Source organism: Anguilla rostrata, chromosome 12 (genome assembly GCF_018555375.3).
Source record: "Anguilla rostrata isolate EN2019 chromosome 12, ASM1855537v3, whole genome shotgun sequence".
In the NCBI taxonomy this organism is placed as follows: Eukaryota; Metazoa; Chordata; class Actinopteri; order Anguilliformes; family Anguillidae; genus Anguilla; species Anguilla rostrata.
The window spans coordinates 37,103,641-37,128,796 of record NC_057944.1 but is presented as its reverse complement, the minus strand read 5'-3'; the positions used below and the strand labels follow the sequence as shown (position 1 = coordinate 37,128,796).

General features: G+C 44.8%; 2 protein-coding genes across 4 annotated transcripts in view; both read left to right on the top strand.

Annotated features, from left to right (window-relative positions):
- The first annotated feature begins 173 nt into the window (after positions 1–173).
- Positions 174–21,535, top strand: LOC135235545 (active breakpoint cluster region-related protein-like). Of its 3 annotated transcripts, none has more exons than XM_064301110.1 (8): positions 174–307; positions 15,417–15,476; positions 15,639–15,748; positions 16,044–16,183; positions 16,810–16,947; positions 17,619–17,724; positions 19,762–19,909; positions 20,326–21,535. In XM_064301110.1, the coding sequence occupies exons 1-8, from the start codon at positions 305–307 to the stop codon at positions 20,410–20,412; spliced, it is 792 nt and encodes a 263-aa protein (XP_064157180.1). In that variant the 5' UTR covers positions 174–304; the 3' UTR covers positions 20,413–21,535. The 3 variants fall into 3 exon arrangements, with proteins under 3 accessions (XP_064157180.1, XP_064157179.1, XP_064157181.1); XM_064301109.1 differs by lacking the exon at positions 174–307 and adding an exon at positions 7,474–8,373; XM_064301111.1 differs by lacking the exon at positions 174–307 and adding an exon at positions 13,423–14,819.
- Positions 21,536–22,045: 510 nt separating this feature from the next.
- LOC135235551 (LHFPL tetraspan subfamily member 7 protein-like) overlaps positions 22,046–25,156 on the top strand; it is a 29,250-nt gene continuing 26,139 nt past the window's right edge. The window contains exon 1 of the mRNA XM_064301120.1: positions 22,046–22,838. Within this exon, the coding sequence (XP_064157190.1) occupies positions 22,608–22,838 (231 nt within the window). The 5' untranslated portion in view covers positions 22,046–22,607. The remainder of the gene's footprint in view (positions 22,839–25,156) is intronic.

The window sequence follows — 25,156 nt, the reverse complement described above, 5'->3', positions numbered from 1 at the left end:
AACCGACGTTAACTAGCAAGCAAACACGGATTATCCAGCAAAGTAGTTATCTTGCGAACTCCCCATTATGAAAAAGCATTATCAATAGTATGCATCGGCAGTGTATATACAGGCCCTGGTTCAGTCTGCCCGATAACTGGCTGGCATATTAGCTAAATTAGCTAGTCAGCTAGCACAAATTAACTGACAGTTTCACTTTGAAAGGCTGCGCGCTTGGGACTTCTGAACAGTCTGCGTCTGCGTCAACACAGGTCTGACGTCAGTTTCTGCGCAGACGATGCGGAAAACTATGGGAATGGGGTAAATGGTAAGTTCTCAAAATAAGCTATTGTATGGCTCCAATTGTATACTATACTAATTATAATTGTGTCATTACGATTAAACTATTCTTGCACCACTTAATATTCAAGCAAATAAATTGATTAAAAAAAATATTGAGCAACAAGTGACAACTGGAGAATGACTGGAGTGGTAAATTAAATAGGGAATGTTCTCCAGTTGGCCGAAGAAGAGTAGGATTTTTCACTAGGAAGGAAAACCCCTCTCACAGGTTGCACCACAGAATGTGGGTTGCACGTTTGCATGCACTTCGCACTCTTTGAGAAGCTGCTACCCATCTTACCATTAAGACCATTTCTCGCTTGAATAGCAGTCTGTATTTCTCAGGATACAAGACAAGAGGGTGTAAAGACTGTCTTCAATTTGGAAGAAAAAAAAAAAAATTTCTAGCTACATGCATATCTCACGGTGTACAAAAAAGCCCCCCTTTAATTCTTCGTCATTTACATTACATTACATTATAGGTATTTAGCTGACGCTCTTATCCAGAGCGACTTACAACAGAGTAACCAAACTCAGGATCAAGTCCGCTTAAGTCCATTGAACAACATGTAGGTAAAAAGCCTTTACTATGATGCATACAATAAGGAGAAACAAGATAGTCTGAACAAAAATTTTTTTTTTTTTTTTTTTTTTTTTTTTATATAGTTATGGGAGGGGGTTTAGGGAAGAGGAGAGAGGTACACAGAGAAGAGGTGCGTCTTGAGTTTCCGTTTGAAGGTGCTCAGACACTCTGCTGTTCTGACCTCCACTGGAAGATCGTTCCACCATCGTGGGGCCAAAACTGCAAAGAGTCGAGACCTTGTTGCTGCTCGTGTAGGGGGAGGAATCAGCCGCCCTGTAGTAGCCGATCGGAGCGATCTGGCCGGCTTGTAGGGTCTGATCATCTTCTGCAGATAACCAGGAGCTGACCCCTTGACTGCTTGGAAAGCAAGCACCAGTGTCTTAAACCGGATGCGAGCTTGCACTGGTAGCCAGTGGAGGGAGATGAGGAGGGGAGTGACGTGGGAGTCACGAGGGAGGTTGTAAACCAGACGTGCTGCTGCATTCTGGATGAGCTGAAGGGGTCTGGTGGCTGATGCTGGGAGGCCAGCCAGGAGGGAGTTGCAGTAGTCCAGACGTGACAGTATCATGGCCTGGACCAGGAGCTGTGTGGAATAATTGGTGAGGAGTGGTCTTATTCTGCGGATATTGTACAGGATGAACCTGCACGACCGGGTGGTTGCCGCGATATTCTCAGAGAGTGACAGCCTGTTGTCGAGCACAACTCCAAGATTTCGGGCACTCTGTGAAGGGTGTAGGGGAGTGTCTCCTAAAGAAATGGGGAGATGAGAAGTGGGAGAGGTAAGAGAAGGAATATGGAGAAGTTCCGTTTTGTTTGTGTTGAGCTTGAGCTGGTGTTTGGTCATCCAGCTCTGGATGTCACTCAGGCAGGCGGATATGCGATCGGAATGAATCCCCCCAAGCAATTTGAGGTTGATGTTTATATTCCACTCCGCAACAGCACCGTCCAACAAATGATTAATTTAATTCCAAATAAAATCCCATGTCACGTTATCAAATAAAATATATATAAAATATTTTTATTCTGTAAACACTAACCGCTTAGTCAAGTTCTTCCTTTGCTCTGAAGGATACTGCTATGCTGTTATGTCCCAAAGGTGTCACTAGGTGGCAGTAATGCACCAAGCAAGAATTGGGAATTCAGATCACCAAAGATGAAAAATGAATGCGTCAATCTGAAATGCATTGGAGCGACATCTGTGCGGTTGAGAGACCTGACTGAATTGTGGGAAAGCGTTGGTCAATTAGCCTTAATTTGCCTAGATATTCAAACATTGATGACTTGAGAACAAGATTTTTATGTTTTTTTCCCCCAGGAATACAAAACATGATGCATTTTTAGTTGCAGACACTGTAGCTTAAACATTACTGATTAATTAATTATTATTATTATTATTATTATTATTAAGTAAATCCTTTTATTCCTGAATAAAGGTAAAGGACCTTGAAGTGCAATAGCTTCCCACTTGGGTTGTGAGTCTCAGCTATAAACCCAAGTAGTAAGTTCCCCTTGCCAGTACACGGTTGAAATGATTTTTAGGGGGAAAAATAATCTAATCCGTAAAATCATTGATAGTTCAGCTATTTTGGCTGAAAATGCATATAATTGAACAGGAAAGAGAAGCACCATGCGCAGAAGCTGCATGTTTTTAAATGTGTTCCCCAAGTGACAGGCCTTGATGACAAGGCTAATGAAGGTGCTGAGTGACACCTGGGCTGATGACCAATCAGCCTTACTAGTTTATTGTGTAGTTCAAACTGCCTCTGTCCATGGTCCTGGAGGCTTTTCAGCCAATAATAACATGTTGGAGACCAAAACAGTAGCCCTCCTTTCTACATTTCAAAACGGAGGCCACAATGAATCAAGCAATTATTTCCTGCCAACAATGTCAAATTGCAGCAGATTTATTCCTCTTTCATTACATTACATTACATTAAATTACAGGCATTTACCTCCCCCCAGGTCCACTATCCCCCTCACTATGACACCCCTGATGCAATCGGCGTGCGTTTGTAATGGAATCCTCTTTAAACCTGTTGATTGGTAGATTGGTAGCATGCCTCTGGAACACATTTTTGTGGTGGGGTACTTGCCATTTGGATATTAAATTAGCCGTTTCTAATTCTGTGTTTTCATCGGCAGGTGTTTTACAGTCAGGACAACGTGCTGAGCCCCCTTAGATTTTGGGTTCCAGAACCTGTCACTTTCAATGATTTTTGGGGGCAGGGCCGTTGCACCAGCCTAGATCGGCCTAATCAGATCACTCCGCCTGCAAATGAGGCCAATTAGACAGTCTTCTCGCTGTGCTGTCCTACTTCGCAGAATATTGGCACTCGGGGACAGTGTCTGTGCTACCCTTAGAACATCGCTGCAGGCCCTGGAGCAGGCTTCCGGTTATTACATGGAGGGCCTCCGTCTGTCCCGAACACGGTCTTCAGTTGCCCTGTGAAGAACCCTGATAGATCTGCCCATTTTTTAAGTCCTCGCTGCCACCCGCGGTTGAGGAGGAAGTTGCTTGTGAGTGACGGCCATTAGTGGCAGTTAAATAGAGCACCTCCTTGAGCCCAGCTTTAGCGTGGCTCAAAATAAATTGCTTCTGAGGGGCTGGCAGCTCCTATTAAAGTACAGCCAAATATATTTCCCCGTCCTCCAGGGATTTAGGTTTTTGGGCACACAAACCTACTTAAGCTAAAACTCCTCTTGCCAAGTTTTGCGAGCATATAGACTCTCCACAGTAATGTTTCAAATGACAATGTTACTATTTCATGTCTTCAGATTGAAATTTCAAAACATGCAGACATTACCAGCATTATCTATATCAAAGCTACAAACCTGTAGCTTTTCTACTTTTACGTACTTTTACCCAATTTTGTCGAGTGGTGTAAAAGGCTTGTTTCCTCTAGTGGTCGGTTCCTTTGCAGTTCACTTTGCACACGGACAGGGAGACTTTGATGTCCACTGCGTTGTACGTACTGAAGCTTTACAGAGCTCTGCAGACCATTTGATATGCTGTGTGAGAAGTGTTAGCCGGGATATTTTGCTATGCTGCTCCTGTTTGTCTCCCAGTTGAGTATAGCAATGTCAGTGGTTAAATTGGGATGAGGTTTATGGTCCCTACGAATGGAGGTCTGATAGAAAGCTGCATGCGACTGTAGTAAATCAGTTTGTGCTTTTACATTGGGGCGCATGAATCTGGCGTACCACAGCAGAGAGAGGAAAATTCCCTCGAAGGCCATTTTCACTGCTCTAATCAACAACACCGCGCCCCGTATTCTCTACGATGTGACGCTGCAGCATTTCACTGAAGTTGTACTCACACCGTGGGCAGTTATTTCTTCAACTTGTGTATTAAGGCTGTCGAGTCTGGATGCGGATATTGGTTTGGTGCTACGTTGGTTTGGTGTTGAGAGATTGTATCTGGCCTCCAGGGTCCGACCAGAATAAAATAACATGGAAGTACGCCCCCCATCCCCAACTTAGGGAAAGAAGGAAAAAGCCAGAACTGAATTAAACAGTATTTTAATGCTCTGGATCACTGGAGATCAGTTTTCTGCAGGAGAAGCGATGCACCTCAGAGCACAGTGTGTATTTCAAATGAAGGCTTTTTTTTTACAGAAGAATTATTTGACTTTGAGCATATTTTCTTTAATGTGCCAGCCACACTAGGATCCAGGCACCGGCTTTTGTGTATTTCTCTCTGTTTTTCTCCCATCCTCGAGAAAGTGCAGGTTTCTTTCCCGCCTGCTTTTGTGGAGATACTTTTAGTACTAGGGAAACCGAAGGCTCCTATTCTCTGCATTGTGGAGTGTGATTATAGTGCCATTCCGGTTAAAGATAAAGATTCACTCCAGAATCATTAGCTCAGAGAAAAGTAGTATTTCTTTTTCGAGGCAGTGCCCAACATTTATTGCAAGAAAGAATGAGAATGCTTTAAAATGGACTTTGGGCTTTGTTCATTTTTTTTTAGATGAATTCATTTTTTAGATGAATTCCCGCTCTGTGTTAAGTCCATGTCTGTGTTAGGGTCTGTGTTAAAATGGAAGGCCTGACTGATCCTGATGCTCGTCCAGCCTTTGAGGCTGTTTCTCTGGGGTGGCTTGTGCTGCTCTATGCCCGGGGGGCGAGGGGCGGGGGGCGAGGGGGGCGGGGGGCGGGGGGCGAGGGGGGCGGGGCGGGGGCAGGGTCGTGGGAGGCAGTCATCGGATTTCGGTCAGTGGGAAGGCAGTGATACCTGTTTTGGGTCCTGCACACCAAGTGCACCACCACAAGATGCACACACACACACACACAGATACACGCTCACGACACCACACACACACACACCCACACACACACACACACACAGATACACGCTCACGCACAGCGCACGTATAAAGGGTGGGTGGGGGTGTGTAGGCCATGATTCTGCCACGAGCTCGAGGGAACATAAGTACCCCCAGGACAGAGTCAGCAGCCTTCCCCCCGAGAAGAGAAGAGGTCCATCTTGATATTCCTCTTTCTCCACTTTCAGGGCCCTCAAGCAGAACACATTTTCTCGGAGCTGTTGGCAAGTTTGTGTACTCATGTTCTTATTGTGTGAACAGGGGAACATTGTGTGCTGGCTCCGTAAAGCCGATGTTTCCAGCTGCATGGGGGACGTGTGCCCAAAAAGCAAGCACTGATGACTCCCAACTGACATGTCCAAAAGAAGCACTCAGACCAGGGAACTGCAGTTTCATGTAGAGCCTTGTCGCTTTGCTTCCAAATTTAGGTTAAAGTAGTTTGGCCCTTTGATTTATTGCAATTTGTGCGGACTGATTATTTGATGATATTTCCATACAAAACCATTTCTGGTTAGTAAGCTTCTATATGCCCTACTTGCAGGCTTTCCATTCTAATGCTGTAACTTTTCTTTCTTGGCAACAGTTGCTAGGGGAAGACCTTTTTTTTTTTTTGGTTGACATTTTTGCTTGGCTTCTTCTGTTTACCTACTGCTCCCACAGTAAGAGTGCTATTCATGTCATGGCCCTTATTTTCTCTGGGCTGTCTCTGAAGCTTCACCGTGGGATATGGGATCAACCAAGAAAATAAATAAAATACAGAACCACAGAGTCCTTCATATTGTTCTTCACTCTATTGTAAGCTTGCCATTATCTTTGAACTTACTCTATAGGATTTAGTGTGCTGTGTACACTACAGTCATGCAATGCTTGACCTTCAGCAACATCTAGCAGAAAAAACATACATTTTATTAAATGGCATCCTTAACTTTAATGCCTGTGACATTATTAAAGTTGGGTAATAATTCCAAAATCTTTCTCTTCCAATTTGAGCACAGGACTCGGGGCTAGATTGTATGCATCATGCAGTGGTGGAGGCACATAAAGTCATGCTTTCTTTAGATTATTGATTTGATCATCTAAGCTGGTTGAAAGCCATTGCATTGAGGTAGAACCTTGTCCTTCTGCTAGCCTGTAAATTGGTTACAGTAGAGAATCACACACTGCGCGGTAAAATAATCTCTGCATACTTTAAGAGAAGGATCTGATGTTCATAACAGAAAACCAAGGCTTTCAGTATTCAGCCAGCAGGGGAACAGAGTCCTCTTTAAATCACTTCCATAGTTTCGAGCTGCTGTACAGAACTGCTACATGGGGGGTAGCAGCTGTGTCCAGAGCATCAGGAATGGGAAGTTAACATCTGAGTGGTTCTAGAATGTTTTAGCCGGCATTATCTTATAGGTCAGTGGTTGAGTTGTCTTGAATCTGAACTCCATTTTGAGCAACACCTACAAGCAATTCTGGTTCATCGGAAGTGGCTTGCCATTGGTCGATTAGCACAGCACATCTCCTGAGATTTGGTGGATTTATCTCACGTTAGAGTGTCAGTCTTGTCAAGCTCTTAGTGAGCGGCATGTTTATGAGGCTGATACGTGAGACTGCCTCATTGGCTACGCTGATGAAAGAATGACAACCGTGATTGGCCACTACAGAAGGCTGATGGTCCTAATACCGGTTAAAATTTACCTGTAATTCTGTTAAATTTCACAAAGCAATCTGACCATGATTTTCAAGCTTGGCATGGTTTTGATTCCACTGTAATCGCATTACTTAAGGACAGGTATATTGCAAACCTATGTAGTGCCAATCCTGTTGCTGTTTTCACCCAGGTAAGCAGAATACACATACTGAGTGTGTGTGAGGTCATAGTGTGTGGTTGTTTTCTTTGCCACAGAAGCATGAATAGCAATGGTCAGATGAATTGGCTTTAAATCCTGAGAATTGTATTGTGTATGTACAGTATGCATGTGATAGAATTGAATTCAATTTAGATTGCAAACTCTTTTTTTAAGAGTTTAATTACACGTCACACACAGACAAACTGAACAATGTGCACTGCTTTGTGAAGTACCAGCAGTGACATCACAGGCAGAACACATGCAGAGGTTCTAGCTGTAATGATGGTTCAGCCAGCCTGGAGCAGAAAGGGTTAATGTTTGCTCGGTTGTTTGGAACACACTGACATCGGCTCCCCTGACTCCGCCCCCCTGTACCCCTCTCCCATAATGAGCTCTGTGCTCTCTTCCTCAGGTGCTCTGCAGTGGTGACAGCAGACCTTTCGCTGTGAGCTTTGACAGACAGAATCGGATCTGTCTACACGGGGGTGGGATTCTCTCTTTCTCTGCCTCTTCTCTTCATCTCTCCCTCCCTCCCTCTCTCTCTCTCTCTCTCCCCCTCTCTCTGTCTCACTGTTTAAAACTGGAAACTCACAGTACTGGAGGGTGATGATAGCAGCACACTCTCTCCTCCCTCCTCTCTGTCTCTGTCTCTCTCTCTTTTTCTCTCCCCCTTGGTTCCATGTTTCATTGTTGAGCGCAGAGATGCTGGCAGCTAGCTGGGAGTAGCGCAGAAGACAGGGAATCGGTGTGTGAGACGAGATGCCTGAACTTATAAAGAACTGTGAAGAAAACTGTGCCAGCCTTTCAGCTCATTTTGTAACGGAATACATCGCTCTGCCCACCTCAGACTGTGCTTTTTTATTTCATTTATTTTTGTTTTAACAGCCTTAAGAAGAAGAAGACTTTCAGAACCAATTTCTTTTCACCACCTCTTCTGACACCTCTTTGCCAGCAGTAGAAGAATTTGGGGCTTTGTGTACATTTTCTGTTGGACTGGATCTGGGGATTTATTAGATTTTGGTTTTTTTTTTACCACCACTTTTTCACCTTTTCGATCTCAACCCCCCCTCCTGAGGTGCAGGCAGACCCCCCTGGTTCGGCCCTGCCCGGCGCATAGGCCCCCCCCCACCCCCCACCCCGGAGGAGGATGACGGACACGCTGGCGTCCGAGGGCGAGCTGGCCTCCGTGTGCGAGGGTCTGGAGCACTGCGGAGCGGGGAGCCCCGTGGAGGAGCGCGCCCCCCTCAGGAGACCCCCCAACACCGGGGCCCGGCTGTGGGGCCGCGTGCGCAGCAAGATCCTCCGCCAAAAGGTCTCAGCCCCCTCGCTCGCCCACGCAGCCTAACGGGCAACGCTTACTGCTACAGAGCCTGAGACACGGCTCTGTCCCGCTACCTCTACCTCTACCTCTCTCTCTCTACCTCTCTCTCTCTCTCTCCCGCTACCTCTACCTCTCTCTCACTCCCGCTACCTCTACCTCTCTCTCTCTGTCCCTCTACCTCTCTCTATCCCGCTCCCTCTATCTTACTCTCTCTCCCACTACCTGTACCTCTCTCTCTCTGTCCCGCTACCTCTCTATCTCTCCCTCTACCTCTCTCTCTGTCCCACTACCTCTCTATCTCTCTCTCTCTCCCGCTACCTCTACCTCTCTCTCTCTGTCCCTCTGTCTCTCTCTCTCTCTACCTCTCTCTCTCTGTCCCGCTACCTCTACCTCTCTCTCTCTGTCCCGCTACCTCTCTATCTCTCTCTACCTCTCTCTCTCTGTCCCTCTACCTCTCTCTATCCCGCTCCCTCTATCTTACTCTCTCTCTCTACCTCTCTCTCTCCCTCTACCTCTCTCTCTCTACCCCCTCTCTCCACCTCTCTTTCTCTACCCCCTCTCTACCTTTCTGTCTTTCTCTACCCATTCTATCTACCTCTCTCTACCCCCTCACTATTTCTCTGCCATTTTTATATACCTCTCTCTCTACCCCTCTCTCTACCTGTTCTCTCTCTCTCTCTACCCCCTCTCTCTACCTCTCTCAGTCTATGTCTCTCTTTACCCTCTCTGTGCCCATCTCTCTCTACCCCCCTCTCCCACTCTCTCTCACTACTCCTTTCTCACTACCCTCCTCTCTCTCTACCCCTCCTCTCTTTCAGTCTCTGTTTCTCTCTCCTAGTTTAACAGGAGGCATCAGGAGTGCTATGCTGTGAAAATGCCTGGCTGATACTGAATCTGTGTGTGCGAGTCTTTGGAGGTGTGATCTCCGCTCTCTCATGAGCTGATTGAGGCTGAACTCTGTGCTCTGTATTACTGTATGTGAAAGTAGGGGCCAGGCAAGGCAAGGCATCTGGAGGGCTTTTGACATGCACGAAAGCTCTCAGTCTGTTACTGGTCAGGCTTCAGCTGCACACACACACACACACACACGTTGGGTGCACTGAAAATATTGCCAGGACATTCCATGGCTGTTTCTGATTGTGTAGGTATTGTTTGATAATTATTAATTTTATGATGACGATGGCATCGGCTCTCTGGGCTTGCAGTATGCTTTCATTGTCTCAACTTTGTTCCCACTTCCACACAAGCTATGGGGCCAAAGCATATTATCTGCTGAGAAAAGGTGTCATATAAGATTGCATAGGTCTGCAGCAAAGGTGATGGTTGACCTGAATTCCTCTGGAGCAGGGTGCTTGAAACAGAACTGTTCAACATTAGCTGGAAATTACAGAAGCAGAACATCTCGGTTCGAGTATTTTTTTTATATACCGTAGGCTGAAAAGCGCTCAGGTGTTTGCAGGTGAGGCTTTTATTGCTATTCAAATTCCAAAACCACTTGATGCAGATGGCTTTTTAGGTGTTTGTGTGTGTGTGTGTGTGTGTGTGCGAGTGTTCTTGTGTGCATACAACCTAATGTCTTGGTACTTATGGTACTGCTAATTTTCTGAACTGTTAGCTAAGAGAAGTGGCGCATCGTTACCACATATTTGTTTTTTTTAAGGTTGTACCCAAGTAGTAAACTTTAAAACAGTTTTACATTTTACTCTAATAAAGTATATGTGGTCCCCATTGGACCCATATAAACTCTTTTGGCTATTTTACTGTGTAGTGCCAGGAACCTGAAGGGTTAAGGACAATGAGGCAGAATCTTCCCTCGGACACCTCAGGGAGGTAGAAAGGTCACAGGTCAGATCAGTACAGTGGAGCGGAGTGCTGCACACATTAATCCCCGTGTGTGTAGGCAGCACAATGAGAGGAGCACAGATGAGCCTGTTCAGGGAAGAGCCGAGGGGAGCTCACTGACCCGTCATGAGAACAGCAACTGATTTACCTGCTACCACAGACCCAGCGCACTGCATGTCCACTGCATTTTACAGCTTCCTGGGCCACACACTGTAAAAGACCGAATTCAGCCTGCCCTGATGTACAGTACAGGAGGCACTGTACAATCGAGTATGTACAGTACGGTGTGGTATGTTCCCTGGATGCCGGGATATATTGGCAGTTGCTCCATGTCGACACGTTCTGCAGATTGTCGGAAGACGTGAGAGATTTCCAAAAAATGCGTTCCTTTGTGAAACATTCTGGCACACGGGAGTACATTGAAACCGCTGGACCTGCGTTCTAGCAGAGCTTTCAGAAGTCGATGCCTTCAGCGAGCAGTTCTCTCAGCGCACCGTAACTCATAACTGTTACATAACAATAACGTATACATTCCTAACATCACCTTGCAAAATCACATATGAAACTGACACTTTTACATGCATACATACGTAACATTTTTTTCCGGCACAATGGCAAATGCATTAATGTGATTAATGTGTGTGTGCGGGTTCGAACTTGCGGACCCTCTGGCATCCTCTTAGGATAAAACAGTGAGCATCGCAGAGCTCCATCCATCAAAAGCAACGTGCTGCAACTATAGGAACGGCAACAAGAACGACATTCCCAAAGTAACAATATTTGCTGTAAAGTACAACTTGGTCTTAGAGCCAAGATCTCATTAATAACTTGTACATGCATGTATCTGTACAGCAAATGTCTTAATCAGTTTAGAGTGAGTGGAACCCTAAATGCACTCAAGATAAGCTGTATGGAGTCCTGAGATGTGCCAGGTCTGTTCTGAATCCGGTTTGCCTGACAGTTGCAGGTTGTACCGGGAGAGATGTTACTGTACCTCTGCTGGGTCCCCAGCAAGCACACTAACATCCACAGCTGAGTTCAGCTTGTGTCAATCCCACTTTGTTTAATTTCGGACATTTCGAGGTCGATAGCTACACCCTGTGATGACACGCTGTTTTCTTTGAGGAAGAGTCCTGCGGTTGACGTTGCTTTTGTGAACGGGATGGGGAACATGTCATTGAAACAGGTGTTACTGTTTCAACTGCAGAGCTTCCCCTGCCCCACGTCATGCTGAAACCAAGCATTGTGTTTTGGTGTCCATACTCATGACCTTGATTTACCTGCTACCACATACCCAGCACTCTGCATGTTCAGTGCATTTCACCAGCAGCTTCCTGGGGCGCACACTGTAAAAGACTGCATTCAGCCTGTTCTCATGTACAGGAGGCATTGTACAGTCGAGTATGTACAGTGTGGTACTCGATGCCAGCGCTCAAAGAGATGTTTCCATCCTCCGAGAAGTTTTCCTCAGCCTTTGTACGAATCGACTGTTTGTTCTGGCACAGAACTTCGCATCCCTCCACATTCCCCAGCGGCTTTCTTATCTCCTCACTGCTTTGTCTGTTAAAGCTGCAAAGCTTTGAGCATGCCTGCCGCAGCCTCGAACCCCTCTCTGTGTGAGTAAGGGATATGGCAGCTTTAGGCTGTGATCCTTGCGGTTTTGTTTGCATTGGCCCGGGTCACTGCCCGGGCCCCAGCGGGGGATTTCCCTGCTCCATCCAAGGCCTCATCTGGGTCCCGTTGTCCCGTCCCGTTGCCCGGTTCCCCTGTTGGAGCAAACCCCTTCGCCTGCCTGCGTGCGTGGCGGCTGTAGTCTACCCTCACCCCCTCTGGTGTGGAGTTACTCCATCAAACTCTGTTTGAAGTGCATTTCAAAGTTTGCACAGTGAGACCCTTCCTGAAATAGAACCTATGGTCCTGGAATCGTGACAGTAAATCAAAACAGCCTCTTTCCCACAGAAACCCAGGGACTGTTGCCCATGGCCCATATGTTTTGATTATGTATTTCAGGAAGGAGATCAAGTCTCCATTTTGCTATTTTTTAACATAAGCTTCAATACAGGGCCATTGAAAATGATCTTTGAAGACTGTTTGGGGTGACTGCTTATTTGTAAAGCACCTATGGTTTGTCTCTTAACACACTGAAACAGAATTACCAATAATTACCTAAAATATACCCGATAAGACCTCTTCTAAGATAAGTAACATAAAAATGCAAGAACAGCCTGTCTCACCTCATCGCTTGCTTATTGTCTAAGTAGGCCATGCATAGACAATCTCTGGGTAAAGAAGATGCCTTGAATCTCAGGCACAGGTGCACGCGATTCATTTATAATTTAAAAATTCATGCAAATCCGATGGATTTTTTTTGAGGTTCCTTTTGATGGAGACACGGGGGCGGTTGGGTATGGAGACGGGGAGTTAACAGACCCTGCATGTCTTTGCTTCTCTCAGAGATGTCTCTTTTCTTGTTCCCGCGTAATTCTAAGGTCACGCTGAACACGTCGTGTTTTAGCGAACGCTTCGGGAGTTCGCGATATGCTGTAAGCCTGTAGCTATGCACGCAAGGAACTGGGGCAAAGTCTCCTGGGAATTTTAATAAAAGATGACTTACTGGGGGATACCGAACAAAGGAACGAGAGAAGTTAGTTTTGCATTAAGGTCTTCTTTTCTTTCTTTTAAAAAAACTCCATGCATTTCTGTATGATAATAGCTACCCAGGAGAAACCGGGGAATTTCACTGGAACTGCAAGAACAGCTTGAAAACTCGTCCGGTTCTCCAGTTTTTTCTGGAACACAAAAGGGTTAGTTTAATAGATGCTTATTTACGGGATTAATGGTTCTCCCCTAGTGGTGATGATGTAGAGGTCAGTGCCAATAGAACGATAGGTAGCACTTTCTATGAACCATTCTACATACGTTACTGTTAAACTCTGATATGGCAGGTTACAGCAATATTGGCAGATTCAATCATGTAACTGAAGCTAACTGAATCTCTTTTCACGTTGATTGCCGTTGCTGTAATTTTGAATTATTTTATTGCTGTTGAAAAAAAATCTGTATTCTATAACAACATCCAGAGCTTTTGCCACTGAAATGTCTTCAGAGCACTTTATCACTTTCTGCTGTTTTTATTGTTCCGCCAATTGCATTTCCCTGCTGTTCAGAGCCAAAGCAACTTTAAGAAAAGCAGTGCAGTCCTTTGACATGACAACGTTTTTTAAATATTGCTTTGCTTGCACAGAGCATTAATCCATTTGTCATTGGCTGCTACTGTTATCTACCATTGGTATTGGCTTCCATTTGTCTTTTATAATTTAAAATATTACTTAGGGAAGCAGTACGCAGTATCACATGTTATTACGTTATCGTTCCTTTTAATCACACATGATAGTTCAACTGCAGGGTTCAGTTCAGTACTGGCAGTATCTGCTGTGACATAGGCATGAGATTTCAGTGCAAAGAGGGTGTAGACTCCACCATGCTTGGTTTCCCATAATCCTGTGGGGCTGCGGTTCACTGCGTTTTGTTTCCAGTCCATTAACTGCGGGGAAACGGCAGTTAACCGCATAAATTAGAAAGATGATTTCCTGGGAATTATAAACATTCTCTGTTGCCCATGAATTCAAGAGCGCTCCGTATGTAGTTTTAAAAAAATATTTTTATTTTATTCAGGCAGGAATGCAGAGAGGCTTACTGATAGATATTGGATCTCGGTATGGAATGCACCTTTGTACAGTAAGTCACTGTGGCTTGACGTGTCTGCTAAATGACTAAACTGAACTAAATTGCTACAGCAGGGAATGGAGGCCCCTGCTGTACAGTGGGATTCGTGTATGGGCTGAGAGTCACTGCGTAGACTACACCCCACAGTCTCACTGCATGCAAGTTTATATTAAGAACATATTCAGATTTTCTTTTTTTTTCTTTTTGATTGCTCTGCTTAAGCTTTGGGTTTTTGCTGACAACATCACTTCGGTTTGCTTTATTTATAAGTAAATTTATGCAGGCTGGCTTTAGGAGCGGGGTTAAGATCTTTTAGGCTTCATTTTCGTTACATTCACGTCCTGAGAATACGACGTTGTTGTCGACGTTTGAGTCTACTTTTCGTTGCTGTACATGTCAGGCACTGTTTTCTTGTTCACCCCAGACCAAATCCTGGCTGGGTGCACCCAGGCCCTCAGCCCCTGCATTCATCTGCTTCACGTTAAACGCACTTCAGTGCGCGGGACTGTTTGGCAGGGAGTGTGCGTGAGCGTGTGAGTGTGAGTGTGTGTGTGTGTGAGTGCGTGAGTGTGTGAGTGTGTGTGAGTGTGTGAGCGTGTGTGTGTGTGTGAGTGTGTGAGTGTGTGTGTGTGTGTGTGTGTGAGTGTGTGTGAGTGTGTGAGCGTGTGTGTGTGTGTGAGTGTGTGTGTGTGTGTGTGTGACTGTGTGAGTGTGTGAGTGTGTGAGCGTGCTGGACGGCTCTCTGAGAGGAGCAGGCCTTTCAGCCTTGGCGGCGTGCAGCGGAGAAGACACGATGCAGTAAATCACACACAAGCTCCGGGTCACCCGAGCGCCAGGCCAGGCTCTTTCAGCGCGAGGAGGCAGCCAACGTAAGCAGATGTCAGGCTCCCGGAAATTTAATAAGAAGACAAAATGAATACGCTTTAACCTGGAGTTCCCCCTGGGGGGGGGGGGCGGTTAAATATAGACCAACTATGTCTGGGAATTTCCGTCAGGCATGGGAAAACTGGGTCTTCTTCGCATTTGGCTCCAGGAATAACCCGGTTAGGAGGGGAAACTGTAACGCGCTCCTGTTTTACTGGCCGTGGATGAAAGGGGCTTCGGAGAGTAAGGAGAGATGTTTTAAAAGAGAGATGTTTGCGCAGGTGCTGGGAAGGAAAAACGCACAGCTACCTAATGTAACATCGCTCAACGAGAACATTTATCATGACATTTGTCCTAATTAGACTGCTTGCCGTTCTTTCACTGGTCCTGGGAGCAGGATGGTGTCTCTGATGTGTGGGAGAAAGACAAAAAAAAAGCTCATGCGTATCGATGGAGCAGTCAGTTTGAATGAGCTCCCTTTGCTTGATGAGATGCTGCACATACCGTGTTGACTCACACAGTTAAGAAAACAACAGCCATAGGAAAAAGTTGAAAGTTAAAGCTGACATGAAATTCCATCTGTTTTTTCCATGTCTTAACAGATGGATGCAGAAACAGTGCAGTCCAAGAACTGGCAGATGGATGTCATAGAAATGAATGGGGTAAGAGCGGTCCTCAGTGGTACACAGGGGGTTGTATAAGCCTTTCTAGGCCATCAATTTCTATATCCTGACATGACAACACTGTAAAGTATTCATGAAGGAATACATTTGCATTAAAAAAAGAAAAAACAGCTAGTTGTTGGATTATTCTCTCTCCTTCAGATCAAAGTTGAATTCTCAATGAAGTTCACTGGGCGGGACTTGACCTTGAAGAGAACGCCTTCCAAGAAACAGAGTGGAGTGTTTGGTGTAAAAATCAGTGTGGTCACAAAGTAAGAATCTGGGGAATTTTCAATGTGAAATCACTCTGCACTGTTAAATAATTCAGCCACTAAAAAGCTGAGCTTTGAACTATGGTATCAATTGTAGGCGTGCTGGTTTTATAATATCTACACTCTTTTTCATGATTTTCTCCTTTTTCAACCCAGTTTGGAACGGCCAATCACGTTCATGCTGCAACGCTCATCGCAATCTCTGTTTGTCCAATTAGGAGAGTATTGGTTACAGTGTGGTAATGGAATTTAATGATATGCGCCATGGTGGTTACAGTGTTGTGTCGCTCTGCAGGCGAGAGTGCTCCAAGGTGCCCTTCGTCATCCGTCAGTGCATCGAGGAGGTGGAGAAGCGGGGGATTGAGGAGGTGGGGATCTACAGGATCTCAGGCGTAGCCACAGACATCCAGACCCTGAAAGCTGCGTTCAACACAAGTAAGAGAGCATATACGTCTACATTTATTTATTTTTGTCCAAAGTGATTAACGAAGGCTCCAATGGAAACATCTCCAAGTGCAGAAGACCAGGATGAGTACAGTCACCAGGTTCTCCTCTCGTATGAATCAGATTGAGCCTCTTGAGTCATCCCTGTGTCACCATACAGAGCACTGCAGGTTATGTGTGTTACACTCCCCCACAAACCAGCGACTATTTCACACCCTTCAGTTCACCCAGTACTGCAGGAGGTTGATTGCTGGAGTGCAGGCATATCTCATACCTGTGGGCATCTGGCATTGGGTGGAAGGAGAAGGAGCTCTAGCTAGCTTAAGCCTGGTGTCTCCTGGTCATATGATGTAGCCAAGGTTTGAATCTGCTGCAACAGTGCCCAGCGCCTTCACTGACTGAGCCACTAGGGAGCTTGGAGTCATCATGATTATTATGAGAGCATGGCGGATTGCTACCTCTGCAATGCAAGCAGAGCATGTCGCTGGATCTGTAAGCCTCTCTGTTCTAAGGCCAGTATAAGAGAGATAAGAAGAGTTCAGAATCTAGTTCACTGGAATCAGATCCACCCCCAAGACCGCTCTGTCCCTCTCTAAATGCGCCGGTTGTCTCCGCAGACGGTGCCAAAGACTTCCCGGTGCAGCTGAGTGACGTGGACGTCAACGCCGTCGCGGGAACTCTGAAGCTGTACTTCCGCGAGCTCCCGGAGGCCCTGCTCACTGACCGGCTGTACCTGCCCTTCCTGGAGGGGATAGGTACGGCAGCGCTCACCTGAAGAGCTCAACCCTGCTACTGCGCAATAAACACCAGCAGTGTCTTTCATTTAATGGGGGGCGGGGGTGGGTGGATCATGTTTCTGACTGACAATACCATTCCCCAGAATCACTCATTAAATATTCCCACTATGACACTAGTTTAACCCAACACTCAAACCTGTGCACTTCAAGCTTACAATCTAGAATCCAGTGGGGAAAACTACTGCTGTCTATACACTGCTGATATCAGTGTAAATATTAGCCATACACTTTGTTATTTTAAAAGTACAACCATGCAGACAAAAGGAAGAATTTCATCGTTGAATCAGCCGTGATAGAGTTAATTTTACTCGGACAGAGTGCACTTCATTTAATATGGAATCGCATAAAGCCTGCTCCTGGACGTTCTACTGTGTTTGTGATCATTTTAAGGCTATGACCTTGGTGGAGAGGTTTAAATTAGTTAGTGGTGAGTGGGTGCACGGCTGTACAGTGTTGCTGTAGAAGAGCTGGTGGAGGTGAGGGGGGTGCAGAGAGGAGGTCTGTCTGTCTGTCTGTCTGTGTTGTGTGTCTGTCTCTCTGTCTGTCTGTCTGTCTGTTTATCTGTCTGTCTGTCTGCCTGTCTGTTGGGTACTGGCAGTCTTCCTGCAGTCTTCCTCTCCTCTCCACAGCCCTGTCTGATCCTGTTGCCAAGGAGAGCTGCATGATGCATCTGCTTTGCTCGCTGCCAGATCCCAACCTCTTCACCTTCCTCACACTGCTGGAGCACCTCAGGAGGTGGGCCTCGAACGACACAGACCGGAAAAGAATGGGAATTTAACCTTCATTATAATTACATTAAGATATCCCTTATGCGCATTTTACACAGGTCTTACAAGGTCTTGTACATACAGCTGTGTGTGTGTGTGTGTGTGTGTGTGTGTGTGTGTGTGTGAGTGTCTGTGTGTGTGTGTGTGTGTGTGTGTGTGTGTGTGTGTTGTCTTTGTGTGTGTGTGAAAGGTGTGTGTGTTGTCTTTGCTGGTGTATGTGTGTGTGTGTGGTGTTGTGTGTGTGTGTGAGTGTGCTGTTGTGTGTGTGTTGTGTGTGTGTGTAAGTGTGTGTGTGTTTGTCTTTGTGTGTGTGTGTGTGTGTGTGTGTGTGTGTGTGTGTGTGTGTCCACTCACATTAACAATCTGGACCCAGTAACCACTGAAGGGGAAAGCAGTGGTTTGTTTTAATTCTCACTGCTGCTGCATGACTTCCACATTTCCGGATCGGAGCCCAAATCCTTGTGCTCATTACTCTGCTGTAATGACATGCACAGGGAAATCCCCTCAGACCAGTGTCACTCAGACCTGCTTTCCTCATTAGACACAAAATCCGGGCTCTCTTTAAACTAAAGAAAAGCGAACCTCCGCAACCCTCTCTATTCGGCTCTTCAGCGTTCTATGGCCTTCAAGCGTTCTTGGCTCTCACGTTCTTTGGCTCCTCAGCGTCTATTTGCCTTTAGCTCTATTCGGCTCTTCAGCGTTCTATTTGGCTCTTCAGCGTTCTATTTGGCTCTTCAGCGTTCTATTCAGCTCTTCAGCGTTCCATTTGGCTCTTCAGCGTTCCATTTGGCTCTTCAGCGTTCCATTCGGCTCTTCAGCGTTCTACTCGGCTCTTCAGCGTTCTACTCCGCTGTGCCGTGCTGGAATTCCACTCTCTCGCTGACGCTTTCCAGAGCTCCCTGTTCCCAAGTGCGCACTTCCCATCAAGACAACGGCCCTTCCAGTCCAGGATGCAGGACTCATGTCACGATCGATTCCAGAGTCTCACAGGAAGCCCTCGCTCAGTCACACGTATCTGGTCAGTGTCTGTTTCCAGGTATGGCTGCAGTCTGGGCTAGCTGCGAAGTATCTGCCCCCTGTGTGTGATGCACACAATACACTTTGGCGCCATCTGCTGGTAAATGTGTGAGAGCAGATGGAAAATCCATAATTGTAGCTATTGTAGAAAGAGACAGCAGAGTTACAGTAGTTAAAAGCAGTGCAGATTTGAAAAAACAGGAGCATATTTCAGTCACAGAGTCATGAATTAAATGTTTGAATAACATTTATAAATGCCAGTTCCACTGTAGAGCAGTTACAAAAAGAACGTATAGCTGAAGCTGTACTGATCTGACACTGACAAACCGATGATGAAATTCTGCAGAACATAAGGAAAACAGCACTGAGGACGTGGAGAGAATGCCACTGGAACTCTGTTCAGCTGTCAGATATCAATGTTCGCTTTTACGTTCAGTGTTAAATTTTATGATAAAAAATTATGACCAAACATTTTGACCATTACAAGACCATGACTAGTTGGGCAAATGCAGCTCTTAAAACAATAGAGTGACCTGAAATATATAGATATTTTATTTTGAGAGGTGATGGGAAAAAGTAAATAAGTGTGTTCAGACAGCTTTATTCACTGAGAAACAATCAACAATTCCACCTTTTTCAGCAAGCCAAATTAACACTGAGCAATTGGGGGGGAACAGAACAGTACAGTACAGAAAATACTGCACTTGATTCACAATGCGTTTGGTGAAAACCAATGTTTGTGAAATAGTGACACCTGCTGGTCTTTCTGAGGATTGACATTCCTTCTAATAAATGAACCGAATATTTGACCAATTCTGAACCAATGCATCTGCGATGGGCTGGCGACCTGTTCAGGGTGTATTTCTGCGTCTCGTCCAGTGCATGCTGGGATAGGCTCCAGCACCCCCCACAAACCTGACCAGGAATAAGCAGGTATAGGTAATGGATGAATGGATGGATGTACCAATCCCCCCCCCCCTTCCCCCAGGGTGGCAGAAAAGGAGCCGGTGAACAAGATGTCCCTGCTCAACCTGGCGACCATATTCGGCCCCACCCTGCTCAGACCGTCGGAGGAGAGCCGCAGAGGGCACATCGCCCTGCTCTCCGACCTGTGGTCACATGACGTCATGGCGCAGGTGGGCCCTGGGGGGGGGTTGGTTTTTTGGTAAGAAGGTGGTGCAGTGTGGTCCCCTTCTAGTGAAACCTCTGCCTGGATTCAGTCACTGTTTGATCTGTAAGAGTTAACTTTCAAGATTGAAATTCAACCTTTTTAGAAATTATTTTCAATTGTGCCGATTGCGAAACTCAGCTCTATGTGCACATGAAGAAAAAAAAATTAGCGCTTTCATTTAATTGCCAGTCGAAATTGACACTTGTCAATTTAAAAGGCCTCACCTGGTCTCAGTTTTGATTAAATAATAGTAAGTAATAGTAATGAAGGTAAGTTGTTTTTGCAGTTGCCGTTGGTGAGTTGCTCGTGGTGATGTTCTTGCGTGTGGTTGTGCAGGTCGCTGGGCCACTGACTCAGGTCATTGTCTGTGTCTCCTGCCAGGTCCAGGTTCTCCTGTATTATCTCCAGTGTCCCTCTGTGTCCTTCTCCGAGCTCAAACGCAGCGCCCTCTACTCCTCCGACGGATAGCCTGGGCCGCCATTTCTGCAGCGGCCATTTTCATTATGCCTCTCGTGTGGCTGCTTCAGCAAGAGAAAGGGGGGAATCTTAACCCGAAGAAACAGGAAGACCTGCTCTCCGTTTGCTTAACCTAGTCTTGAACGCGTGTCACTCTTGGGTGTTAAGTGTCAGTCTAAGCCCATCAGGTGACAGGTGAATGATTCCATCCAGGCTTTTCACTCCTGCCCAGTTTAGCCCTCGTCCTTGCCCACAAACAACCCCCCCGCCCCCACCCCCACGTCTGTGTGTGTGCGTGTGAGTGTGTCTGTGTGTGCATGTGAGTGTGTGCGTGCATGCGTGCATGTGTATTAGGGTAAGTCAGATTGTGGAGAGTCAGGTTGATATTAAAGTCCAATGTTGGGGTTCAGTGTGACATTAGGAAAGGATTCTTGTATTTATTGGTTGTACTTCACGTGGCTGTCCCACATTCTTGTTGTTAGCATAAATGACAAGCGGTAGAAACTGGTCTTTGCTTCTGTACAGTACATCAGCATCAGCTAAGGACCAGAGACTCACAGAAGCCAGGTTTGATTGTCTGCATCATTACCCATTACTTGCTTACCCATTACTTGCTTAAAAGGTCATTGAAGAAATTCCAGAGAAATTTACATATTTTAGAAATTGTGATTTGCTCAGTGATTTATCTTTATTTCTGTTCACATGAATGCAAATGTGTACACACTCAGTAATATTGCACATGTTGAAATGTTAGACAGATATGATATGATATAAGGACAGAATATGATAACAGCATTCCTTTTATGTGTATAAAAGACAAATTTTCCCTATTTATTTATGTGGATTGTGCGCTCTTGAATCAGGTAATATCTAACCTTCGACAACAATCTTTATTTTTACTGTGTGTACTGTACAGTATATAAATATGTGGAAGTATGCCTGATCATCGGTTAATCACGTGCATTGAATGTTACAGGAGCATTTTTAATTCAGATTTGTTCAGAATAGACTTAAATGTACAGCAATGATTACAGTAATCAATCTCACTTTGTACGTTCGCAGATAAGTTTTCAAGTTTTCAAAGGATCTGTGGAAAATGTATGAATTATGACAATAAAATAGTGCTTTGTGTAAATGGTGCTTTACAGTGTGTACTTGTGAGTGTACTTGCCCTTGCCAAAAGATTGGCAATGTCCTAGCCAGCCCACGAGAGGGCGATGTGGGATAAATGTTGTTGGAAAAGGGAGTAATTGAGTAGTCTGTCAAACTGAGTATGGCAATATTGCTTGTTGCTTGAATTCTGTAAATTCGTTCATTAATTAAGTCTGTTTTTATTTCATTCCTGTTTTAACCTGCAGACCTCCGTATTTATAGTTACGATTTCCTTTAAAAAAATAACATCAACATATGTTAATTACATAAAACTTCACTTATAATTAACAGACGCACACATACACACCTTTCTTTCAAAAAGTTGTCATTTTGAACTAATTTTTTAATTTCTGTTGAGTTCGATTTGACGCAACAAAATCATGACAGCACACATACACTACTAGAAAAAAACACTATTCAGCTTTATTACAATTGTTTTGTTATTTTAAAAATCTAATAATTTGACGGAACTATACTTTGAGTGTAAAAAAAAAAACAACATGTATACCCAGAACAGAGAAACGCCCACTTGGTGTGCCGCAAGAAACGCCAAGACAACACCTGCTCATTAATTACAACAGATCTCCTCGCAGCTCTTCCGTTCAAACATACCGCGAAGATCCTGCCAGTGCCTGATAGAGTGATTCGATAGCTGTCACTTAATTCTGGATTTAACTTTCACGCACCACGAGCACGATTAATTGACATGTATCTGTACTTTGATATCTAGCGCGCAGCTGCGGAATGACAGATGTGGAGGCAGGTTGCTCTCTGGGTGTATTCATTTGGGTGTGACAAAATATTGCCGCAAGTCCTTGACCGTAACATGTGTAATGTAATTTAAAAACGGAGGATCACCCTGCAGTCGCGTGCAACTTTTTTTTCCGCCGTTGCACTGCGAACACAGCTGTTACATTTTCGGACATCATTTGTCTCTTCCTTGTTCCGAGTGGGAATTAACTTAAAAATGTATTGCCCGATGGACAGCAAGTCGACATAAAACCGAAAAATTAGTACCGATTTCTTGTTGAGCTCATTGATCCGGTCTTTCGAGGATGATCAGTTGTATCGGTTGCTTTTGGGTGCTCCTCTCCTCGGCTCTCGTGGCGATTTGCAGCTACAGTTTCGCCACTCCGGCATGGATTGTGAAGGACCCCTTACGAAACGAAGCCACCGTGAGCTTCGGGCTGCTGTGGCACTGCTCGGAGTCCACGGATCATATGTACAGCTGTTACTCGTTTGCGGGGCTTGGGAAATTTGCTGAAATTCCCTCCGTCTCCTGGCAGGTAAAGATTAATAATAATAATAATGTGAAATGCACTATTTTGTTGTTGCGTTTCTGTTTCCCCTCTTTTTTGCCTCGTCCCTTGCGTCAAAGTCACACGGAAAGGAGAAAGAGCACAACACCTTTCCAGTTTCAAGCCCCATTTGGCAGTTGGTATGATTACGCGCATTTGGGAACCGATTGTTATTTTCTTTAGCATAAACTAATAGCAACTACATTGTAACGGGGCTGGAGGAAGCACTAAGTCTTTTTTGTCTTTGTTATCAATGAGTAGGCTGAGATTTTATAAAGATGCATCCTAAGTTGCCTTGGCTACCCCACCGAATGATTTCAGGTCTACATATTGCTGGAGAACACTTTAAGTTCAAGCTTTCTTCAAGCTGCATTTATAACAAGCAACCCGCTGTGCCACAAGCACAGATCCATTGAGTGTTTTGAATATAACCCTTTTTTGATTTGTTGTAGCCTTGTTTTGGGCGAATCGTTTATAGTTTGGTAGATGGATTTCAAAATGCAACATGCTTGGTTACTTATTCACGCGTTATGACACTCATTTCCTGACACTAATGACTGATAGCAAAATAAATATATTTCAGGTAGTGTTCAGTATGCTTATGTTGCTATTGCTATGCAAAATGGCATACTGTTACACGTGTGTGTATTGCCTAGCTATGTATGGGACTGACATTATTTGCAAGGATATTTAGATAGCATGACTAATTGGGTCGAGAGGTTCAGTAAGCTTCTTGAGTTTCCTTTGAACTTCAGGAAAGGCAGGGATTAGTCTATCCAGTTTTACTACCGTTACCTTAAATGTACAAATACATCCCACATAATACATACATAACTACTTGCAGGCAAAAACGACACAAAGAAAGAGACAGTGATATCAGAATTTAAAAAATTAACATACTTATGCATGTGTAATTAACAGTGTGAATTAATTTTGTAACTGAGTAACTAAATAATGTAAGAAAAGCGAAATCCAGCACGCCAGTTGCTATACTCCTTATGTGAAGTATTGTCTATCCAATGTGCTTTGTCTATCCTGAACATTAGGACTGTAACACTGGTCACTGTCATTGTTGTTGAAGGGTGTCATAAAGTGGGAGGCGGCCTGTTGTCTCTTTGTGACTCATAACCGTAGTTATGCAAAGGGGACAGAGACGGGTAGTATTTAAGAAAAATCAGAATACTATGGTTTATTCACTGTGAGTTTTCTACAAAATAGAGAAAAAAAGTTGCTCTCGGATGTGAATGATTGATAACCACAAACCACGTGTCCATAAAGTTGTGGTCCAGGACCAAAATATAAGGGGGAAGAAAGAACAATAAACAAACCTACATATCGGACTAAAGCTCCTATGTATTTATTTATACATTGAGTTATTTATGTGTGCCTGGAAGTAAAGTGGACTTTGATTGTGCAGTGTGCAGATTAATCAAAAACCACTTGGCAACACTAGAGAAGTGCTTGCACTATATTTATTTTGAACCTAAATGCACTCCACATAATAATGTGCTCCATTTAAGCATATTAAGTTTCCTGTGCCCACAGTACAGAATCCAGGAGCCAATGGTTTGCCGTGGCAGCCTTCTTCTAATACTGTGATGGATGAGATCTGTTTTATCTTTGAATACCAATTAAGGCAATGCAGATCAGATGCATTATGGGTCAGGAGACAAAGGACCTGGCTCCCAAAGGAGCTATTGCATTAAAAGGGCACAATATTCAATAGATTTCCTGTAATACTGGAAGTTATATGATGCATACGCTTATTTTACCAGGCCTGATAGATTTATGTTACTCGTGTAGCTCATGACACGCACAATTTTTGTCATTCAGAAGTTAAAATTTATACCGTTCCTCACGATATACGGTTGGACTAGGTCATTGTGTGTGTGTGTGTGTGTGTGCGTGTGTGTGCCTGTGTCCGTGTGTGTGCATCTGTCTGTCTGTTTGTGTATAAGTAATACAAATAGACAATAAAATAGAGAAAATGCTGAAAAAATAAATGTTAGCTATGTGAAGTCAGTTCTATACTTAATTACTCTGTTTGGATGTGCATTGCTAGGTAGCTGGTTGCCCAAGATACTTTATCTCCTCATCAGATTTTGTACGCTGGACTGGTCTGACTGTTTTCTGCCCCTTTCCCAGTCTGTGCTCACAGACCGCTCCTGAAATGTTTACTGACTATTTGCGGTGTAATTCCAGCTTAGGCCGGCGATGGTCAACCCTGATCCCGGAGAGCCGCAAGTTCTGCCGGTTAATATTTCAACCTTTAAATCCCCACAACTCACCGTTATCTGATGGCGTGG

Coding starts and splice junctions, on each gene's coding strand:
- LOC135235545 (XM_064301109.1), top strand. CDS start 8,209: ATGACGGACACGCTGGCGTCCGAGGGCGAGCTGGCCTCCGTGTGCGAG. Junction 16,184..16,809: donor GAAAGCTGCGTTCAACACAA/GTAAGAGAGCAT, acceptor TTGTCTCCGCAG/ACGGTGCCAAAGACTTCCCG. Junction 16,948..17,618: donor GCCCTTCCTGGAGGGGATAG/GTACGGCAGCGC, acceptor TCCTCTCCACAG/CCCTGTCTGATCCTGTTGCC.